General features: G+C 34.2%; 1 protein-coding gene across 1 annotated transcript; it reads left to right on the top strand.

Annotated features, from left to right (window-relative positions):
• Positions 1-12,598: 12,598 nt before the first annotated feature.
• Positions 12,599-14,221, top strand: LOC116853370 (the record flags this gene model as incomplete). Its single annotated transcript, XM_032834434.1, has 2 exons — positions 12,599-12,934; positions 13,067-14,221. Coding segments are annotated over 2 exons (699 nt in total), but the record flags the coding sequence as incomplete, so codon positions are not given.
• Between the last annotated feature and the right edge of the window lie 2,653 nt (positions 14,222-16,874).

The following is a 16,874-nucleotide window of genomic DNA, read 5'->3' as shown; positions in this document are numbered from 1 at the left end:
ATATACATACATACATACATACATATACATATAAAGATAAACTCATGTATTCACGTATGCATATGCATTATGTACATATAATACATATTAACACGCACGGACATATTCATACACACGCGCGCGCGTGCGCGCACATACACAAACACACACACAAACACACACACAAGGTAAATACGATTTTGTGAATTTTATTTATATAAGTTATTAATTAGTTTGTACTACTTACTATGTATTTATTATAACATATATTTGTATTAGATTTTCCATATCGATGGTGCAAAAGCAAAAATACCGAAAATTAATGACTTTAATCACGGTACATTAACTTTAGAAATTATAATACAACAACACACAATTTTCAACAATATCAGAGTATTTAATTTGAAATTAAAAAAATCAATTCTGCCATGATGTCATTAGTTTTGAAAATATACCAGAATACGAGGTGTGGCTATTAAATAACGAGACTGACGCTGCTACAGAAGAAGTGCGCATGCGCCAAACGTCAGCAAGCCACAGCTGTTATCGTGAAGCCTTCTCTTTCGAATGCAGTGCCTCTCGCTTCTGTAAACAAATCAGTATAGCCGTAGCCTTCATTCGCATTAGAGTGGTTTTTTTGTTTCGCCGGAAAAATGTTAAGTGTAACAATAGAGCAACGAATTGTTGTGAAATTTCACATGAAACTTGGAAAAACTGCTACTGAAACATATAATTTATTGAAAGAAGTGTATGGCAATGAATGTTTATCGCGCGCACGTGTTTTTGAGTGGTTTAAACGTTTTCAAGATGACCGAGAAGACGTTCAAGATGATTCACGCCCGGGTCGCCCTTCCACGTCAAAAACGGATGACAATATCGAAAAAATCGGTAATCTAATTCGATCTGCCGTCGGTTAAGTATTCGTGCGATTGCTGAAAAAAACGATCCGAATTGTGGAAAGACAAGTCATGGGTTCTCCACCAAGACAATGCGCCGGCTCATTCCGCATTGTCTGTCAAGAGGTTTCTAGCCAAGTTCAGCATCCCAGTGTTAGACCATCCGCCTTATTCGCCAGATCTTGCGCCGTGCGACTTCTATCTGTTTCCTAAGGTGAAATCTGCCTTAAAAGGAACAAGATTTGAGTCCGTTGAAGCTGTGAAAGAGAAAGCGGCACGCGTCCTGAAGGAGCTGACAGAAGAAGACTTCCAGCACTGCTTCGAACAATGGAAGATTCGCATGGAGCGTTGTAGGGATAGAGGAGGGGTGTATATTGAAAGTGATAATAAGTAAAAATGTATGAAATCAAAATATAAAATGCTTTACAGCGTCAGTCTCGTTATTTAATAGTCACACCTCGTACATTCAATATTTGGAGAGTTACTTTTAAAAAGTAACTTTTAATCGAGCACGTTAAATGTTTTAAAAGTAATACATTATCGTTATTCAAAAAATAACGATTCGTTACAATTCCCGTTATTTCTTTCGTTATTTTGAAGATTATTTTTTTCAGAATTTGCAGCAAAGTAATGGTAAGAGGACTATTATATCTATTATCTAAACATACCATTATCTAAAAAATGTGATTATATATTTTTAATAAATTGCTTTCTTTATAGTACAAACTCACGGCAAATAAATATCTCCAAATGTCTTCAAGTTAGAAAACTCTGCCTTTTCAAAAGACCACATGTTCATGGTAAAACAATTTTTATGATCGATCTTGAAGCAGCTGAAAGAAAGAAATTTATGGCCGATTCTTGGAAGAGAAAATTTTTTCTCTTCCAAGAGAAAAAATTTGAAAAAAGAGAAAAAAATGGTAACAGTACAAAGAATTATGGCTTACCCTAACTTACTTTCACTATCCGTTATAGTCCAGCCAATAAAATTTGTTTTTACTATCGACACGTACCTTGCCACCAATACTCTCCTATCCTGCTCTACCACCTAGTTCTCGTTCGAAAAGTGGGGCCGAAGGTATAAAAATTTTACCTGGACAAAATTTCTTCTGACACACAGTACAGAGTGCCAGTGCGTTGCGTCGCGAGCTTCACACAAAATCCACGGAACGATACACATAGCGATCTATGCAGATATTACGAACGTCTTCTGAGATTAAACTTCTCTCTTTCACGAAAAATTTGGTAAGTAACGATCTTCGTTAAACTTGTAACTGCATAGCGTTTTAAATGTTTAAAATATTGAAGAACAAAGTATTATAAAAAGGTGTGCAGGTTTATTTTATGTCAATAAAAGAAAAAATTAGACAGTAAGAGCCAAAGTACTGTTTATTCGGTAATATAAATTTACACACATGTAAATTCAAATTCTTCTAAATTGAAAGACGCAGAGACATAATCTGACGCAGAGACGTAAACATACGCGTTTCGGCTACTGATGGCCCTCTTCAGTGTTACATAATTTTCGTAATGATTTACAAACAAAATTTCGCTTACCGCCGCGAAAATTGACAGGAGCGCAGTAGATTTATGACGCGTTCTCGCACAGGTGGAGTCTGATGCTAAACATAGGAGACCCGCGTTTCATACTTCCATTTAGGAGGTAAGAAGCACGACTTAATGTGTTCCCACTATGCAGTTCTTAAGGAGCCGTACCAAATTTCCTAAGTTATTAAAAAATTGGAACATTAACTTATTTAGAGTCACGGATTTTAAATGAAGAAATAATAATTACAAACGACTCGGTCGCAGTACGTCAACAGCGGGTATCACTAAATAACAACAGTCAAATGCCAAAGAGAGCGTCCAGAATAAATACATACAATAATAATAAAAGAAAGGATTCAGCCAATTCAAAATAACACATTTGAGTTTGTACTGTAGCAGTGATTTGCATCTGCTTTCAATTTTGTGATTTTTACAATATTTTATATAACATGCTCTTTTTATTTCAATTCAATCAATTCTCATTTTAATGAAAATAATTACTTATTTTGAGTGTATATAAAATACATTTGCAGATTAATATTTGCATTCTTTGTACAATTTACTTCCATAAAAACTCCGATTTATGAATTTCGAATTATGATTTATGATTACTTAAAAGTGTAAAAGTCATTTCACATGTTAAGCTGTTGAAACGTGTAAATAAAGAATAAATAAATACATATAATAAATAGAGGACTGACGAGTGGGGGCATGTACAAAAAAAGTATCAAGTCAAATATGATAGAAAAAATGTCAAGCATACAAAAAAAGTCAATATATAAACAAAATTCCTGTCAATCCTTGCACACGCAATCAGATTCAAGAGTTATTTAAAATCGCACGGTACTAATTACCAATTAATTCAGTGTCTTTCTGAGCATTTAAAGCATTAATGTGATTCTATATGTGGCACATTTCCGCAATTAATCTTTTGTAGTAAGATCGCACTCTATGCAAAACGTTAACATTTGTCCAATCGAATTCATAGTTCTCATTAATATGGTGATTCTGCACTACAGTGAGATCTTGCAAGTTAATTGTAGGAACTCTCATATGTTCCTTGACCTGTGTTGACAATTTTCAACCTGTTTGGCCAATATAAACAGCGTCACACTGTGTACAATCAAGTACACTGTGTAGTTTATAAACTACATTTCTTATTGACCCAATAGGCAACTCATCTTTCTGTGCTCTAATTACAGGGTGTGGCGCCAAACTCCGGACAAAATTCAATTTGAAATTCTCGCCGTTCTATACCACTGGTAGATGTCGCGATTAGCGTTCAAATAGCTTGACGCATGTACTAAACCATCATAACCTCGAAACAGTCGCAATGTTGAAACCAAGTGCGGAGTATAACCGAAGAGCCGCGATTATCGAAAGTGTTCGCGCTGCGCGCACGGCGACAGAAATCATTCGGTTCTTCGGGTACCCGAGATCGACTGTGTATGATGTCATCGCAAAATACAATGAGTCGAAGAAGTCCAACGAAGATTTTGCAACACCGGCGAGGAAAACCCACTCGAAAGAGCGCATTGTCAGGACGCCCGACATCATTCAACGGGCTCAGGAGCTGATTTTTAAAGATCCAGGGCAGTCGATCCGAAAATTGTCGTCGGTTGTTGGTGTGAGCGAGAAAACTATGCGTCGAATCGTCGAGGAGGACCTCCGCTACAAGTCTTACATAATTAAAGTGAGACAGATGCTTTCTGAAGCCGCCAGGATAAAGCGAGTTGAATGCTGCAACCTGCTTTTGTGTTCCTTAAGAAACAATGCTGCCGGACGACTCATGTTTTTTTCTGATGAGAAAATTTTTACTGTGGATGCGAAAATCAATCGAAGGAATGACCGCTGGCTTGCCCACGACCCTGAAGATGTCCCCATTGTTGCAAGAACGAAATTTCTGGCGAATGTTCACGTGCTAGGTGTTATATCTAGTGAGGGTGATGTCATGCCACCGCATTTCTTTAACGAAGGGAAAAATGTCACAAAAGAAGCTTATTTACGTGTTCTGACAAATGTAGTGAAGCCGTGGATGGAAACTGTGTCGTCTGGAAAGCCGTATGTTTTCCAGCAGGACGGTGCGCCCGCCCACACAAGTCATTTGGTGCAAAATTGGTTGTCGGACAACGTCGACATGTTTTGGTCGAAAGAATTCTGGCCTCCCAATAGCCCAGATTTGAATCCTTTGAACTTTTATGTATGGAGCGTAGTTGAAAGGGTCACGAACAAGTCCAAACATCCAAACGTCGCATCATTGAGAGCCGCTATTGAAGCGGCATTCACTGATATGGACCGTGACACATTAAAGCGCGCCTGCGCACGCTTCAGACCGAGAATGGAGGCGATCATTGAAGCAAGCGGGGGATATATTGAGTAAATGTGTTCTTTATGGCCTTACAAACAATGTGATTAAACAAATTTTGTAAACCTTTTCGTTTTTGCAATAAAAAATATGATTGAAAAAAAAAAAAATATATATATATATACAGGGTGTCCCGAAGTCCCATGATGACCCTTGGTGAGAACGTAGAACGGATTGAGGTGAGCAAGAAAGTCCTGTGCCGTTTTGCGATATTCGCAATAGTTTTTGAGAAATTAATTATTTTGTCTCAACAAATCAGCGTACAGAAAGCGGCAGCGGAAAGAAAGATGCCTTCGGCCGACGTGCGACCGTGACACTCGCGAATCGTATCTCGCCGCATCCCTCCGCCCATAGCTACGAGACATAGACTCGCTATGTCTCGTAGCTATGGGCGGAGGGATGCGGCGAGATACGATTCGCGAGTGTCACGGTCGCACGTCGGCCGAAGGCATCTTTCTTTCCGCTGCCGCTTTCTGTACGCTGATTTGTTGAGACAAAATAATTAATTTCTCAAAAACTATTGCGAATATCGCAAAACGGCACAGGACTTTCTTGCTCACCTCAATCCGTTCTACGTTCTCACCAAGGGTCATCATGGGACTTCGGGACACCCTGTATATCTGAATATTCCGACGTTGTGAAATGTGCGATAAGATTACGGTGCCATCTCGAAAAATATCCGTGAACTAATTTTTCGTTCTACTTTATCATAATTTTCGGAAGACCTAACCGCATATTCTCATAAACTTTTCTGCAAACTTTTCCTATCTTTTTTGGCATCAAAATTAAATTTTGAAAATGTAGTAGTGATCTTTGAACTTTTCCTGATTGGAACATTCACAGTTTCAGTATGTACAACCTGCAGAATGTTTGTATTAAGCAAATATTGCACTAACTGACAGCTCAAAATTTAAATTTATATAAATATTTTCATTTTTGTCATATATTGAGCAATGCTCCAATTTATTTTTGCGTGTACTTTTGTTGTGTAAAAGTACTTGTAATTCCGTGCTAGTAACTAGACGTAAACTTTGTAGAAAAAAGTCAATGTTTTTTTTTCATGTCCGGCATCCCCTTAACGCCTCAATATCTAACTGAGAATTCAAGCTATTAGGCTGATTTTTTATATGGATCATCTCCGAAATGAGACGTTTATAATAATGTGGTTCAATGTCCAGGATCTGGACATTTTCCCAATGAAACTCATGATTGCACGCTAATCTATGTTCTGTGATAGGCGATGGTTGACTTGTATTACGAGCGATATGTGAACGGTGTTCCTTTAACCGTGTACATAATCTCCTCTTTGTTTGTCCAACATCAGACGTGTCACAGTTGCCGCAACAAATCCTGTACACCACATGAGTCCGTTCATTTTTTATCTAGTCTATCCTTATGGCAATGTATAAAAATATTCAGTTTGTTGCTAACACTATACGCCACTTCCCGCTCCGAATTCCTTATGTACCCCGAAACCCTCTCTGAAGCACTCCTAATGTACGGAATCGTAAAGAACGTTTTTACCCCATTCCTCGTACCTAGTGTGGTAATGAATTTCTTATTCTCCTCTAAACCTTCAGCGGCCAAGCGTTTAATCCGTCTATTGATGGTGCGAAAAATAAATTCTAAAGGATAACAGTTATTCAGTAAAATCTTTATTACGACCTTGATGTTCTTTTCATGGAACATGGGATGTGAGAGCGTTAAAGCCCTATTCAAAAGTGAAACGACCATACCCCTCTTGTGACTATCATGATGCTGTGAAACATAATTCAAAAGTCTTCCCGAGAACGGCTTACGGTACTAGTCGCAAACTAAGTGATCGTCGAACCGTTTCACCAATACGTTCAAAAAACTAATGGACCCCTCACGCTCCAACTCATGTGTAAACTGGAGACGTGGGTGGTAAGAATTAAACGTACTCAAAACTTCATCCAGAACACCCAAAAGAAAAGCCATCAAGATATCATCCATATATCTAAAGTAAAAAGGTGGAATAAACGGTAGGCGGTTCATTACCGAGGTCATCCATAACCAAATCCGCTATTACAGGTGATAGAGGAGACCCCATGGGTGTACCAAATAATTGTTGATAACATGTGCCATTGAACATGAAATACTCCAATACAAATTCATGACCATTGACTCCAATACAAATTCCACCGCCTGTAAGAATTCTTCACGCGGTATTGTGGTAGAAAGAGAAATATGAGACCATCTCCTTCTGACACTAGCCAAAGTGAGCTTTATCGGAATGTTAGTGAATAAGGAGACGACGTCTAAAGATGCCAATGTGAAGAAGTCATCCAGTTTGACATTTGAGATTTTTTTGCAAAAAACAAAACTATTATTAATGTGACTTTTGGGTCGTGGAACACTCCTGTACATTATCTTATATATGTAAATCGCTAAATTATAAAGGGGGGTATTGACTGTTGACACTATCAGTCTGTATGGATAGTTCGGCTTATGTATTTTAGGTAGACCGTACGCACGGGATAATAACGTATCAGCGGACGAAAGTAAGTTATAGATTTGTTGATTAATATAATTCTTGTCCTGCCAAGATTTAACAATTTGGTGTAAGTCATTCTCAGTTTTCTTTACCGGGTTTTTTAATATCACTTTATACGTGTTCACATTTTCAAGCATCACCTGTATCGTTTCTAAATATTCATTTTTGTTCAAAGCTATCGTAACATTCCCTTTATCAGTCCTGCAAAAAATGACATTGCTATTTCTTTTGATAAACCCATAAGTCAGTTTCGATAACTTGTCAAGTTCTAATTCTCTACTATTAATAAATTCACGACTTGTCAGATGTGAACTCAATAGCGAGCTAACCTTAAGTCTCATTTTGGTCTTATCCAGAGATCTACAATTCCAAAGGTTTTTTTCAAATTCCTTTATAAAGGTTTTTGTCATAGTTTCTCGTTCATCGTCTACATTCGACAAATTCACGAACCATTTTTCCCGAATCGCAAAAAAATTAATTGTGTCACTATAAAACTCATTTGAAGTAATATTGACCGGAATTGTTACCGGAGTAGGTGTTTGTGAGGGTCATTACACGAAATGTAAATTTCAGATTTATCAGTGTCGTTATTGTTTAGTGCTTGAGACCGCAACGTCATCGTATGTCTATCACCACTAGGCACAGAACGATTCTCAAAACGTATATAGTATTTTATCGGTTTTAGGTTCTCAACTATAGTCTTAGTCATTTCCTTCTGGAGACAATTAAACTTCCTGTACGCAATATTTCTTTTCTGTAGGTAGATTCTATTATATTTTCTGTGTTGGGACGCGAAAAACTCTGACCAAACTTTCTCAGGAACTTTCCTTTTTATATAAAAAGTCAGGTTAGTAATTTTATTCCAGAAGTAAGATAACTATCTCCATGCATCATTGATTTCATAAGAGAGTAACAATTTTTGAAATCGTAGTTGTGCCAATAAATGTTTACGTATATATCTGTGGTTTTGAAAGTTAACGTTGTGGCGCATCTTAAGAATATGTTTAGGTAAAACCTCATGTTCTCTACATAAGCGCAAGAAATGAAGCTGTACTACGATACTGATAATCTTTACATTGAGACTCATCCAATCTTTCAACAAGGACGTAACATGAAATCCAAAGTAAGTTGATATGAAGAGAAAGTAATTATTACAAAACAAATTAAAATTCCTGTAGTCATGCATTTTTCAGTCCGCGTTGATAATAAAACTAACAAATAAAAATACAATAACACGGCTCAAGAGAATTTAAATATAATCTATGTTTGTGAAGGACGATCGGAGCCAAATACGCTGATGGTAACGTTGAATTATATTCAAATAAAGAAACAAAGAATAAATAAAATACAATTTCTAAATAATTTATTTAGAAATTTTATTTAATTTTTAGAAATTTAATTTTTTTATTTCTTAATAAATAAAATTCAATTTCTGTATTTTTATTTGTTAGTTTTATTATAAATATTGTTAATATTATGAAAAAAGAAAAAAAGAGAATACCATTATCAAGAAACCCTTATCATTGTTTATGTTAACATTTAATAAATAAGTTGACATTAAAAGAATATATGAAATTAATACTATATTTGGACTGAAAATCAAAATCAAACCACTGCGTAAAAGAACAGTACTTATCACTCAGTGTAAAAAATGCCAGGCGTACGGTCATACACAAGCATACTGCAATAAGGAACCGAAATGCGTAAAATGTGCAGGAAAGCATGCCACTCTAGAATGCAAGACAAAGAAGTTCGAAAAAACTAAATGTGTCCCATCCAGCAAACTACCGAGGATGCATAGTTGCAAAAGAACTCTAAAAGAAGAGACAAACTTCTACGTGAACAAAAAAGTACTTTTAAATCAACCACGATACAAAACAAATGATATGAGGGGAAAAATAAAACCTTCCTATACCATCAAGAGAGGAGTTAACCTCGCAGGAAAACTCGGATAATAAGACATATGCCCAAGTAACTGAGAGTACTGAAGCAGAGATAAATCTTAATACAATAAAACCAGATGTTAAAAACAATTCTGGAGAGAATCACAAAATTGGAAAACAGCAATAAAGCGGCTGTTTATAAAATGAAATAAAAATGGCTTCCTCTGTTAGAATAGCAACATGGAATGCTAATGGATTGCTCAAAAGAATACATAAACTAGAAGTATTCCTGTGGGATAAAAAAATAGTTGTATGCTTTATATCAGACACATTTCATTAGGGAAAATTACCTAAAAATAAAAGGATTTAAAACTTATCACACCCAGATAACACAGCGAGGGGAGGATAATCAGCGATAATAATTAAGGAAAACATAAAACACTAATGAAGAAGCCAACTATGAAGCACCTCCAGGCAAGATCCAGGCATAGCTGTAAAAATCTTTCATAAAACTAAGAACCTCACAGGTTGGCTGCGATATACTGTCCACCTAGATATCAACTATATTCGTGTCACTCACGAGAATATGTAAATAGATCCTCAGTGGTAGCGGGACAGTTACCAACTACATGTAAACTGTATAAAGTGAACTATCTTATTTCTGCTCAGGTACTGTATTTCACGTATATATTATCTTCAAATTGAAATTTCAAAAAAGCATTTATTATCTTCGGGCAAAATATATCGACATAGATGTTATCATGAATGTACGAGAAGTGAAGACCGATTATCGTTGGATAACGATGATATTAACTATAATTTCTTCTATCCAAACATGTGTCACGTTTGCAAAAAGACAAATAATGATAATTTGATATTATGTAATAATTGTTACATGATCTCTTATTGTAATGAAAGACATAGACTCAAACATTATGAACAACACCAGCAGTTTTGCACATACTTAACATAGTATTTAAGAGAAAACGATAGCATAGAATAACGCTTTCGTCGTTCATAAACGTCTGAATGGATTGAGTCAAGAAGAAAATTTTTGCTTGCAATCACGCAACAGCTTCCACTAGAGCCGTACGAAGTGCAAATGATCATTTTCGCAAAATCATGTCATATTTGTCATCAACAGATTAATATATATCCATGTTAAAAGTGCTATTCCGACAACTTTTACATTATTATTCATATTATTTATTTATTTGCAAGATTTTAAAAACAATCACACATTAAAATAAGTTGACATTATGTTTCAACTTAAATATTTTAGATGTCTATTCTATATAATTTAATAAAAAATTTCCTTCATTTCCTTCGAAATCTGCTAATAATATGGAGGAATTTATTTTAAATTATGTACATTGTTCTCAACATTCGAGCTATTTTCATAAAAATTGGACAAATTTAATGTTTTTATTCCGATTTTATATCAAGACCGTTTACATTGTAAAAATGATGATAATGAAAAAAGCGAAATTACTAAATTTTCTAAATATCATAGGATCTCAATATGTTATTTATGTAGTATCAGCATACTCCATTGAAAAAAATATATGGAGATCTGGAAATTTTTCTAGCATCGTTTATAGTAAAAAGGCTAACTGTTGTACTGATAGAACAAAAATTACAAACTAAAAGTATAATTTTGGTTGTTACGTGTGCAAATCATGAAACCAGAAATTTAACGACGTGTGTCGTTCTGGATTTTATCACGAGTATATGAATGATCTGACGTTTCAGCAACCAAATATAATCATAATATTTCAAGCATATCTTGATACAACAAGTACATGGCATAAACACAGTTTATTAGCACTATTAAAAGGAATTTTTTATTAAAAGTAAAAGCTACATAATATTTTCTCCGGGTAAAATCCGTATTGACGCAGTTTCATCCTTGTAAAATCCTATCCCTGCGTCCACATGTATTCTTTTCATATCTCTCACCTTGTTCCATCGATTTTTTACTCGGAGAAAATATTATACAGTTTCTACTTTTAATAAAAAATTCCTTCTAATTTTGCAATATTCTTCAATAACGTTGAAACAGATTGTAAATAGAGTTTTTTCTTACTAACAAACATAGAAAAAATTTTAATAGTATGCTTCAATGTTCCTATAATACAAATAACATATTTGAGAGAAAAAGATAATAAATTCAGACAGCATGTCAATGTATTCCACAATACAAAGATTCTATAACTTTTACTGTAACTCTTTTTTCCTATATTGGCCATACAACTGATTTTTCAAGTGTAATCAAGAGACACAATAATGTTTTACATCAAATGTACGCACAAAACGATGCATGAGCCGCAAAGTCGACTATATACGCTTATGCGATTCTGTGCAACATAATAATATTAAAAACTTGCATTACTTAATAATAATAAAGACATAATTATTGTTTAGATTTTGGTGAATCAAGATCCAACAATCTTGACCTTCATATGTGTTAAGAGACTATGCAATAAATATTACATTTCAAAAATGCAATAGGCAATAAACTGTGTCTCCTTCAAGAGTCAAACAATAGCGGCATGGAAAATTTATTCACTTAATTCCTAAACATTGCCTATATTTGAGAGTTATTACGAGTAGATACTCCTTAAACTATTGTATCAAACTATCAACTATCAACTAATCAACTATTGTATCATTGTTTGGTAATAACATTTTAAAAATATGTAAATTTCTCTTTTTTTTCCAAGTTTACTTTCATATTTTATTTTATTTTATTTATATTATATATTTACTATACTATTACATTTAAATTATATATTTTTTATTATATTATTATTTTTAAGTCTATTTAGAAAATAATAGAGTACAATATAAAAGTAACAGATTGTTCAAGAACTCCATATGTTTTTATGCGCAATATTCTACTTGGAAACGGATATTTGTAAACCATTATAACTTTGTATACCGTTCAGATTGTCAACTTCATTCGTGACTTTCAAGGAAACATGCAAACAGTTTTTCAGTGTCCGCGAAACGATCGCTAACTATACATCTGAACTGTGCAAAGAGAACTATCTTACTTACGCTCAGGTACCGTATTTCACACATAAATTACATCCAAATTGTAATTACAAAAATTTATCCACTATCTTCAGGTAAACAAAATATATAAGGCATGGACATTTTCGCGGATGTAAGAAGATTATACACCGATTGTTGTTGGGTGAACGGCGATTATAATTATAATAATTTTTTTAATCCAAATATTTGTCACGTTTGCAAAAAAAGAAATGATGACAGTTCGATATTATGCAATAATTGTTATATGATCTCTTACTGTAATGAAAGTCATAGACTCAAACATCATGTACAACACCAGCAATTTTGCGCATATATAAAACAATATTTAAGAGATAACGATGGCATGAAATGACGCTCTCGTCGTTTAGAAACATCTCAATGGATTGAGTCAAGAAGAAAATTTCTGCTTGCAATCGCGCAACAGCTTCCACGTAGGCTAATGCCGTACGAAGTGCAAATGATCATTTTCGCAAAATCATGTCATATTTGTCATCAACAGATTTATATACATTCCTGTGGAGTGTGCCATTCCGACAACTATTGCCTTAGTCATGTGCTGGAGTTTAAACTGAATCACCCATCAAAATGCCACGAGTTGACGTTATGTCTTAATCTAAATATCTTATATGTCATACCTATAGAATTTGAACGATTAATACATTTCTTACTATATCGACATCTTTTGCACACATGAATGAATTTCTTTTGAATAATGTGCACTGTTCTTATAACCACATGATTGGTTCTAATAAGATTTTACGAAATTTGCATATTTCTGTTCCGATTATGTATCAGGACCATTCACGCTCTATGATGGTATGAGGAAAGGAAAATGGATCTTCTACATAGTGCAGGACCTCAATATGTTATCCACGTAATATCAGCAAATTACATTGAATATAAATATATGAAGGCTTGGGAACTTCTCCATCATCTTCTATGGTGGATAAGAGATGTAACAGTTGTATTGATAGGGAAAGAATTAATAACTGAAAATATAAATTTGGAAAGTTGTAATGACTGCAAGTCTAAAAATCGAAGAATTAGTGTCGTGTGTCGTCCTGGACTTTATGACGAGTATATGAGAGATCTGACGTTCCATCAACCGAATGTAATCATAACATTCCAAGCACATTTTGATCAAACAAACATATGGCGAAAATATTGCTTATTGACATCACAGTAGTGAGTATGAACTGTCCATATATTCTAACAACCAGATCGCAATCTACAGCAGTAGAGAACATAAATAACATACGAAAGATTATAAATATAAATCCTGTATATGATGGACCAAACAATTTCAAATCCTTGTATCCATATAGACAGTTACATGGACATTGTGTCAGTTATCGTAATCCGCATATAACTGTGTATCGGAATTTAAATCCTTCATAAAAACCATTCTAAACGATTTGTACCTCTCTTATGTGATTCTCATATCACTTGAATTAATACAAAAAATACAAAGACAGATTGCCCTCATGAATTATGAATATTTTTATATAAATTATTTTTTGAATTGTAGATATTTCTAATAAAGGAATTATTTAACTGCTCTCTCTTTCTTTTTTGTTATTGTTGTTGTCTTATTGATGTTGTTGTCTTTTAATTAAAACATATTAATAGTGGTAAACGAGTACATCAAATGCACGAAAGCATCCCAAAACAGCATGTTGCTTTTATACACATACGCGCACACACACACGCACATAAATACAGGATGTCTTATTTTAAATTACGTATTAAAGTTTTTCGAAAACCAAAAGTTTTATTGGAAAACGTGGAAAATAAAATTAATACGGTTTCAAGGAGACACGTCTGATGATGCTGCTCACTTGACTTCAGTGACTGCTAAGATATATGTAAAGTTACATCTAATTTTTTAAATAGGATTATGTATAGTTCTGTTAACATAAATTGATTCCTCTGTTTATTCCATGTATAAGAGTATCGAATAAAATAGTTTAAAAGTGGATATTTTCCGAGATATTTTAAGTTATATTCTGATATTTTTCAATACAAAATAAGAAATGTCTTATATTTTTTTTTTATTGGCGCAGTTCCGTCCTTGTGAAATCCTATCCCTGCGCCCACATATATCCTTTTCATAATTTTTACCTTGTCTTATCGATTTTTTACCCGAAGAAAATATTATATGTTTTACTTTAAAAAAAAATTTCTTCTAATTTTGCAATATTCTTCAATAACGCTGAAACAGTTTGTTAGTAGAGAATTTTTTTGCTAACAGACATATAAAAGTTTTTAATAGTATGCTTCAATGTTCCTATAATAAACAACACATTTGTGAAAGAGAGATAATAAATTCAGACAGCATGTCAATGTGTTCCACAATACAAAGATTCTATAACTTTTACTGTAATTCTTTCTTCCTATATTGGCCATATAACTGATTTTTCAAATGTAATCAAGAGATACGATAGTGTTTTACATCAAATGTGAACAAAGCGATGCATGAGCCCCAAAGCCGACCATGTATGTTTATGCAATTCTGTGCAAAAATAATAATATTAAAAACTTGCATCACTTAATAATAATAAAGACTTAATAATTATTTAGATTTTTGTATTTTCAGCTCCAACAATCTTGACTTTGATATGTGTTAAGAAATTGTGCAATAAATGCCTATTACATTTAAAAAATGCAATAGGCAATAAACTGTATCTCTTTCAAGAGTCAAACAATAGCGGCATGGAGAATTTATTTACCTAATTCCTACACTTTGTCTATATTTAAGAGTTATTACGAGTGGATACTCCTTAAACTATTGTATCAAACTGTTTGGTAATAATATTTTAAAAATATGCAAATTTCTCTTTTTTCTCCGCATTTGCTTTTTTATTTTATTTTTACTTCATTTATATCAAGCGACACGGGAGTGTCAAGTACAAGCGCGAAGCAACTCACGGCCGATCGTGTATACTTACGCGACGACTTTAATTGAACACAGGCAAGATTTCGTATTCGATTATAACGGCTGAACGGATAAGGTTCTAGATGGGTTTAATCAATTCCTTGGGTTTACATTACTTCATAAAACTGTCTTTACTTTTTCTCTAGATTAGCTGAGATATCTAAGCTTAAAGTCAGAAATCATGAATTTACACGTAAGAAACGTCGTCGTCGTCTCCATACGGAAAATGTCAGTTGACTATATTTCTCCTATGTTAGATGGTGGGATCGTCATCGTCTCTATACAGAAAGTGTCAGTTGATTATGGCTATGGTCCGAAATACACTCACAACGCTATCAGCGCGCTCACGATCGGTCCGATTTTTTTCATGAGCAAAATGACGTCATGAACTGATGATGTTACGCGCTCACAGTGACCCTAGTCTGGAGATGGGTCGTCGTGAGCGATGCGTGATTTGCGCGGAAAAATAGGAACGCGTATAGAAAGAACGCGTATAGAAAACGCATATAAAAAGGTCTAATGTAATCTATCGTCGGAAGTAATCTATTCGAAAAATCAACAGCAGAGTTACATAATAATAAAATTTGTATTACAAATAAGTATTACAGCAGCAATCAAAATCAATACAACATACTGAAAATGTGTTTTGAATTCTTTCGCTGCATATCCAGGAATAACTCTTCTTCTTCTTACAAAGACTTCAATTCGAATTTTGTCTAATTTTCACCTCTTTGTAATCATAATTAAAGCGACATACAAATAAGGATTATCTTCATCTTCGTCGTCACTTGAAGATGAATAAATTACAAAATTGGAATAATCATCTTCTGAATCCTCGAATAGTTTCCATGCATTGTAATAATGTAGCTTTAGATTGAATATCTATTATTAAAAATGTTAAATGTTCACACTTTTTGCTGCTCTGCACGGGTAAGTTTGTTGTGTTTTTAATCTATCCTTTGAAGTAAAGAATTATACCTATAATAATCACAAGCGATCCGAAATGAAATCATTGTTAGCGCGCTCACATTTCGGACCGATCGTAAATCTCGTAAGCACTATTAGCGTCGTGAGCATATTTCGGACTGCAGCCTATGTTACTCTATTAGATGGCGGGACAGCGGGAGTGTCCCGATTAGCTCATATCAAGCGACACGGGAGTACCGCGAAGCCAAGTGCTAGCGCAAAGCAACTCGCGATCGACTGTGTTATATTATAATAATTCGCTAAGACTGCCATTGTTTAATGATGTCAGAAGCAAGAAATCATATTCCAATTTTATAATGATATACATGGAGATAAAAAATATATGCACAAAAAGACACTCGTGATCAATTAAGCTCACTTATAAAAATGTTTGAACGCTTTCTTTCAACACGAACAATCAATAAACAACCATAAAATCAACGTAGCAAAATTTATATTTGTCGTTTGCATTAAAAAAAAGCATCCGGAGATTTTTACAAGTGTGCTAAATTGATCACGTGTATCATTTTATGCATATAAGAAACAGAAAATAGAAACGAAGCAAGAAGATAGAAATAAAGAGATGCAAGATAGTAAAATGGCAAAGGTTACTTTTTAAAAGTAATTCATCATTATTACTCGTTATTCATAAAAAAAGTATGTTATTACCGTTATATTTCATTATTAGGTAGAAAGGAACAGTGTTGTAAAGAGAGAAAGGGAGAGACTG

Source organism: Odontomachus brunneus, unplaced genomic scaffold (assembly GCF_010583005.1).
Source record: "Odontomachus brunneus isolate Ranch 3 - 2012 unplaced genomic scaffold, Obru_v1 Obru_scaffold_310, whole genome shotgun sequence".
Lineage (NCBI taxonomy): Eukaryota > Metazoa > Arthropoda > Insecta > Hymenoptera > Formicidae > Odontomachus > Odontomachus brunneus.
This window is presented reverse-complemented; position numbering and strand designations above follow the sequence as displayed.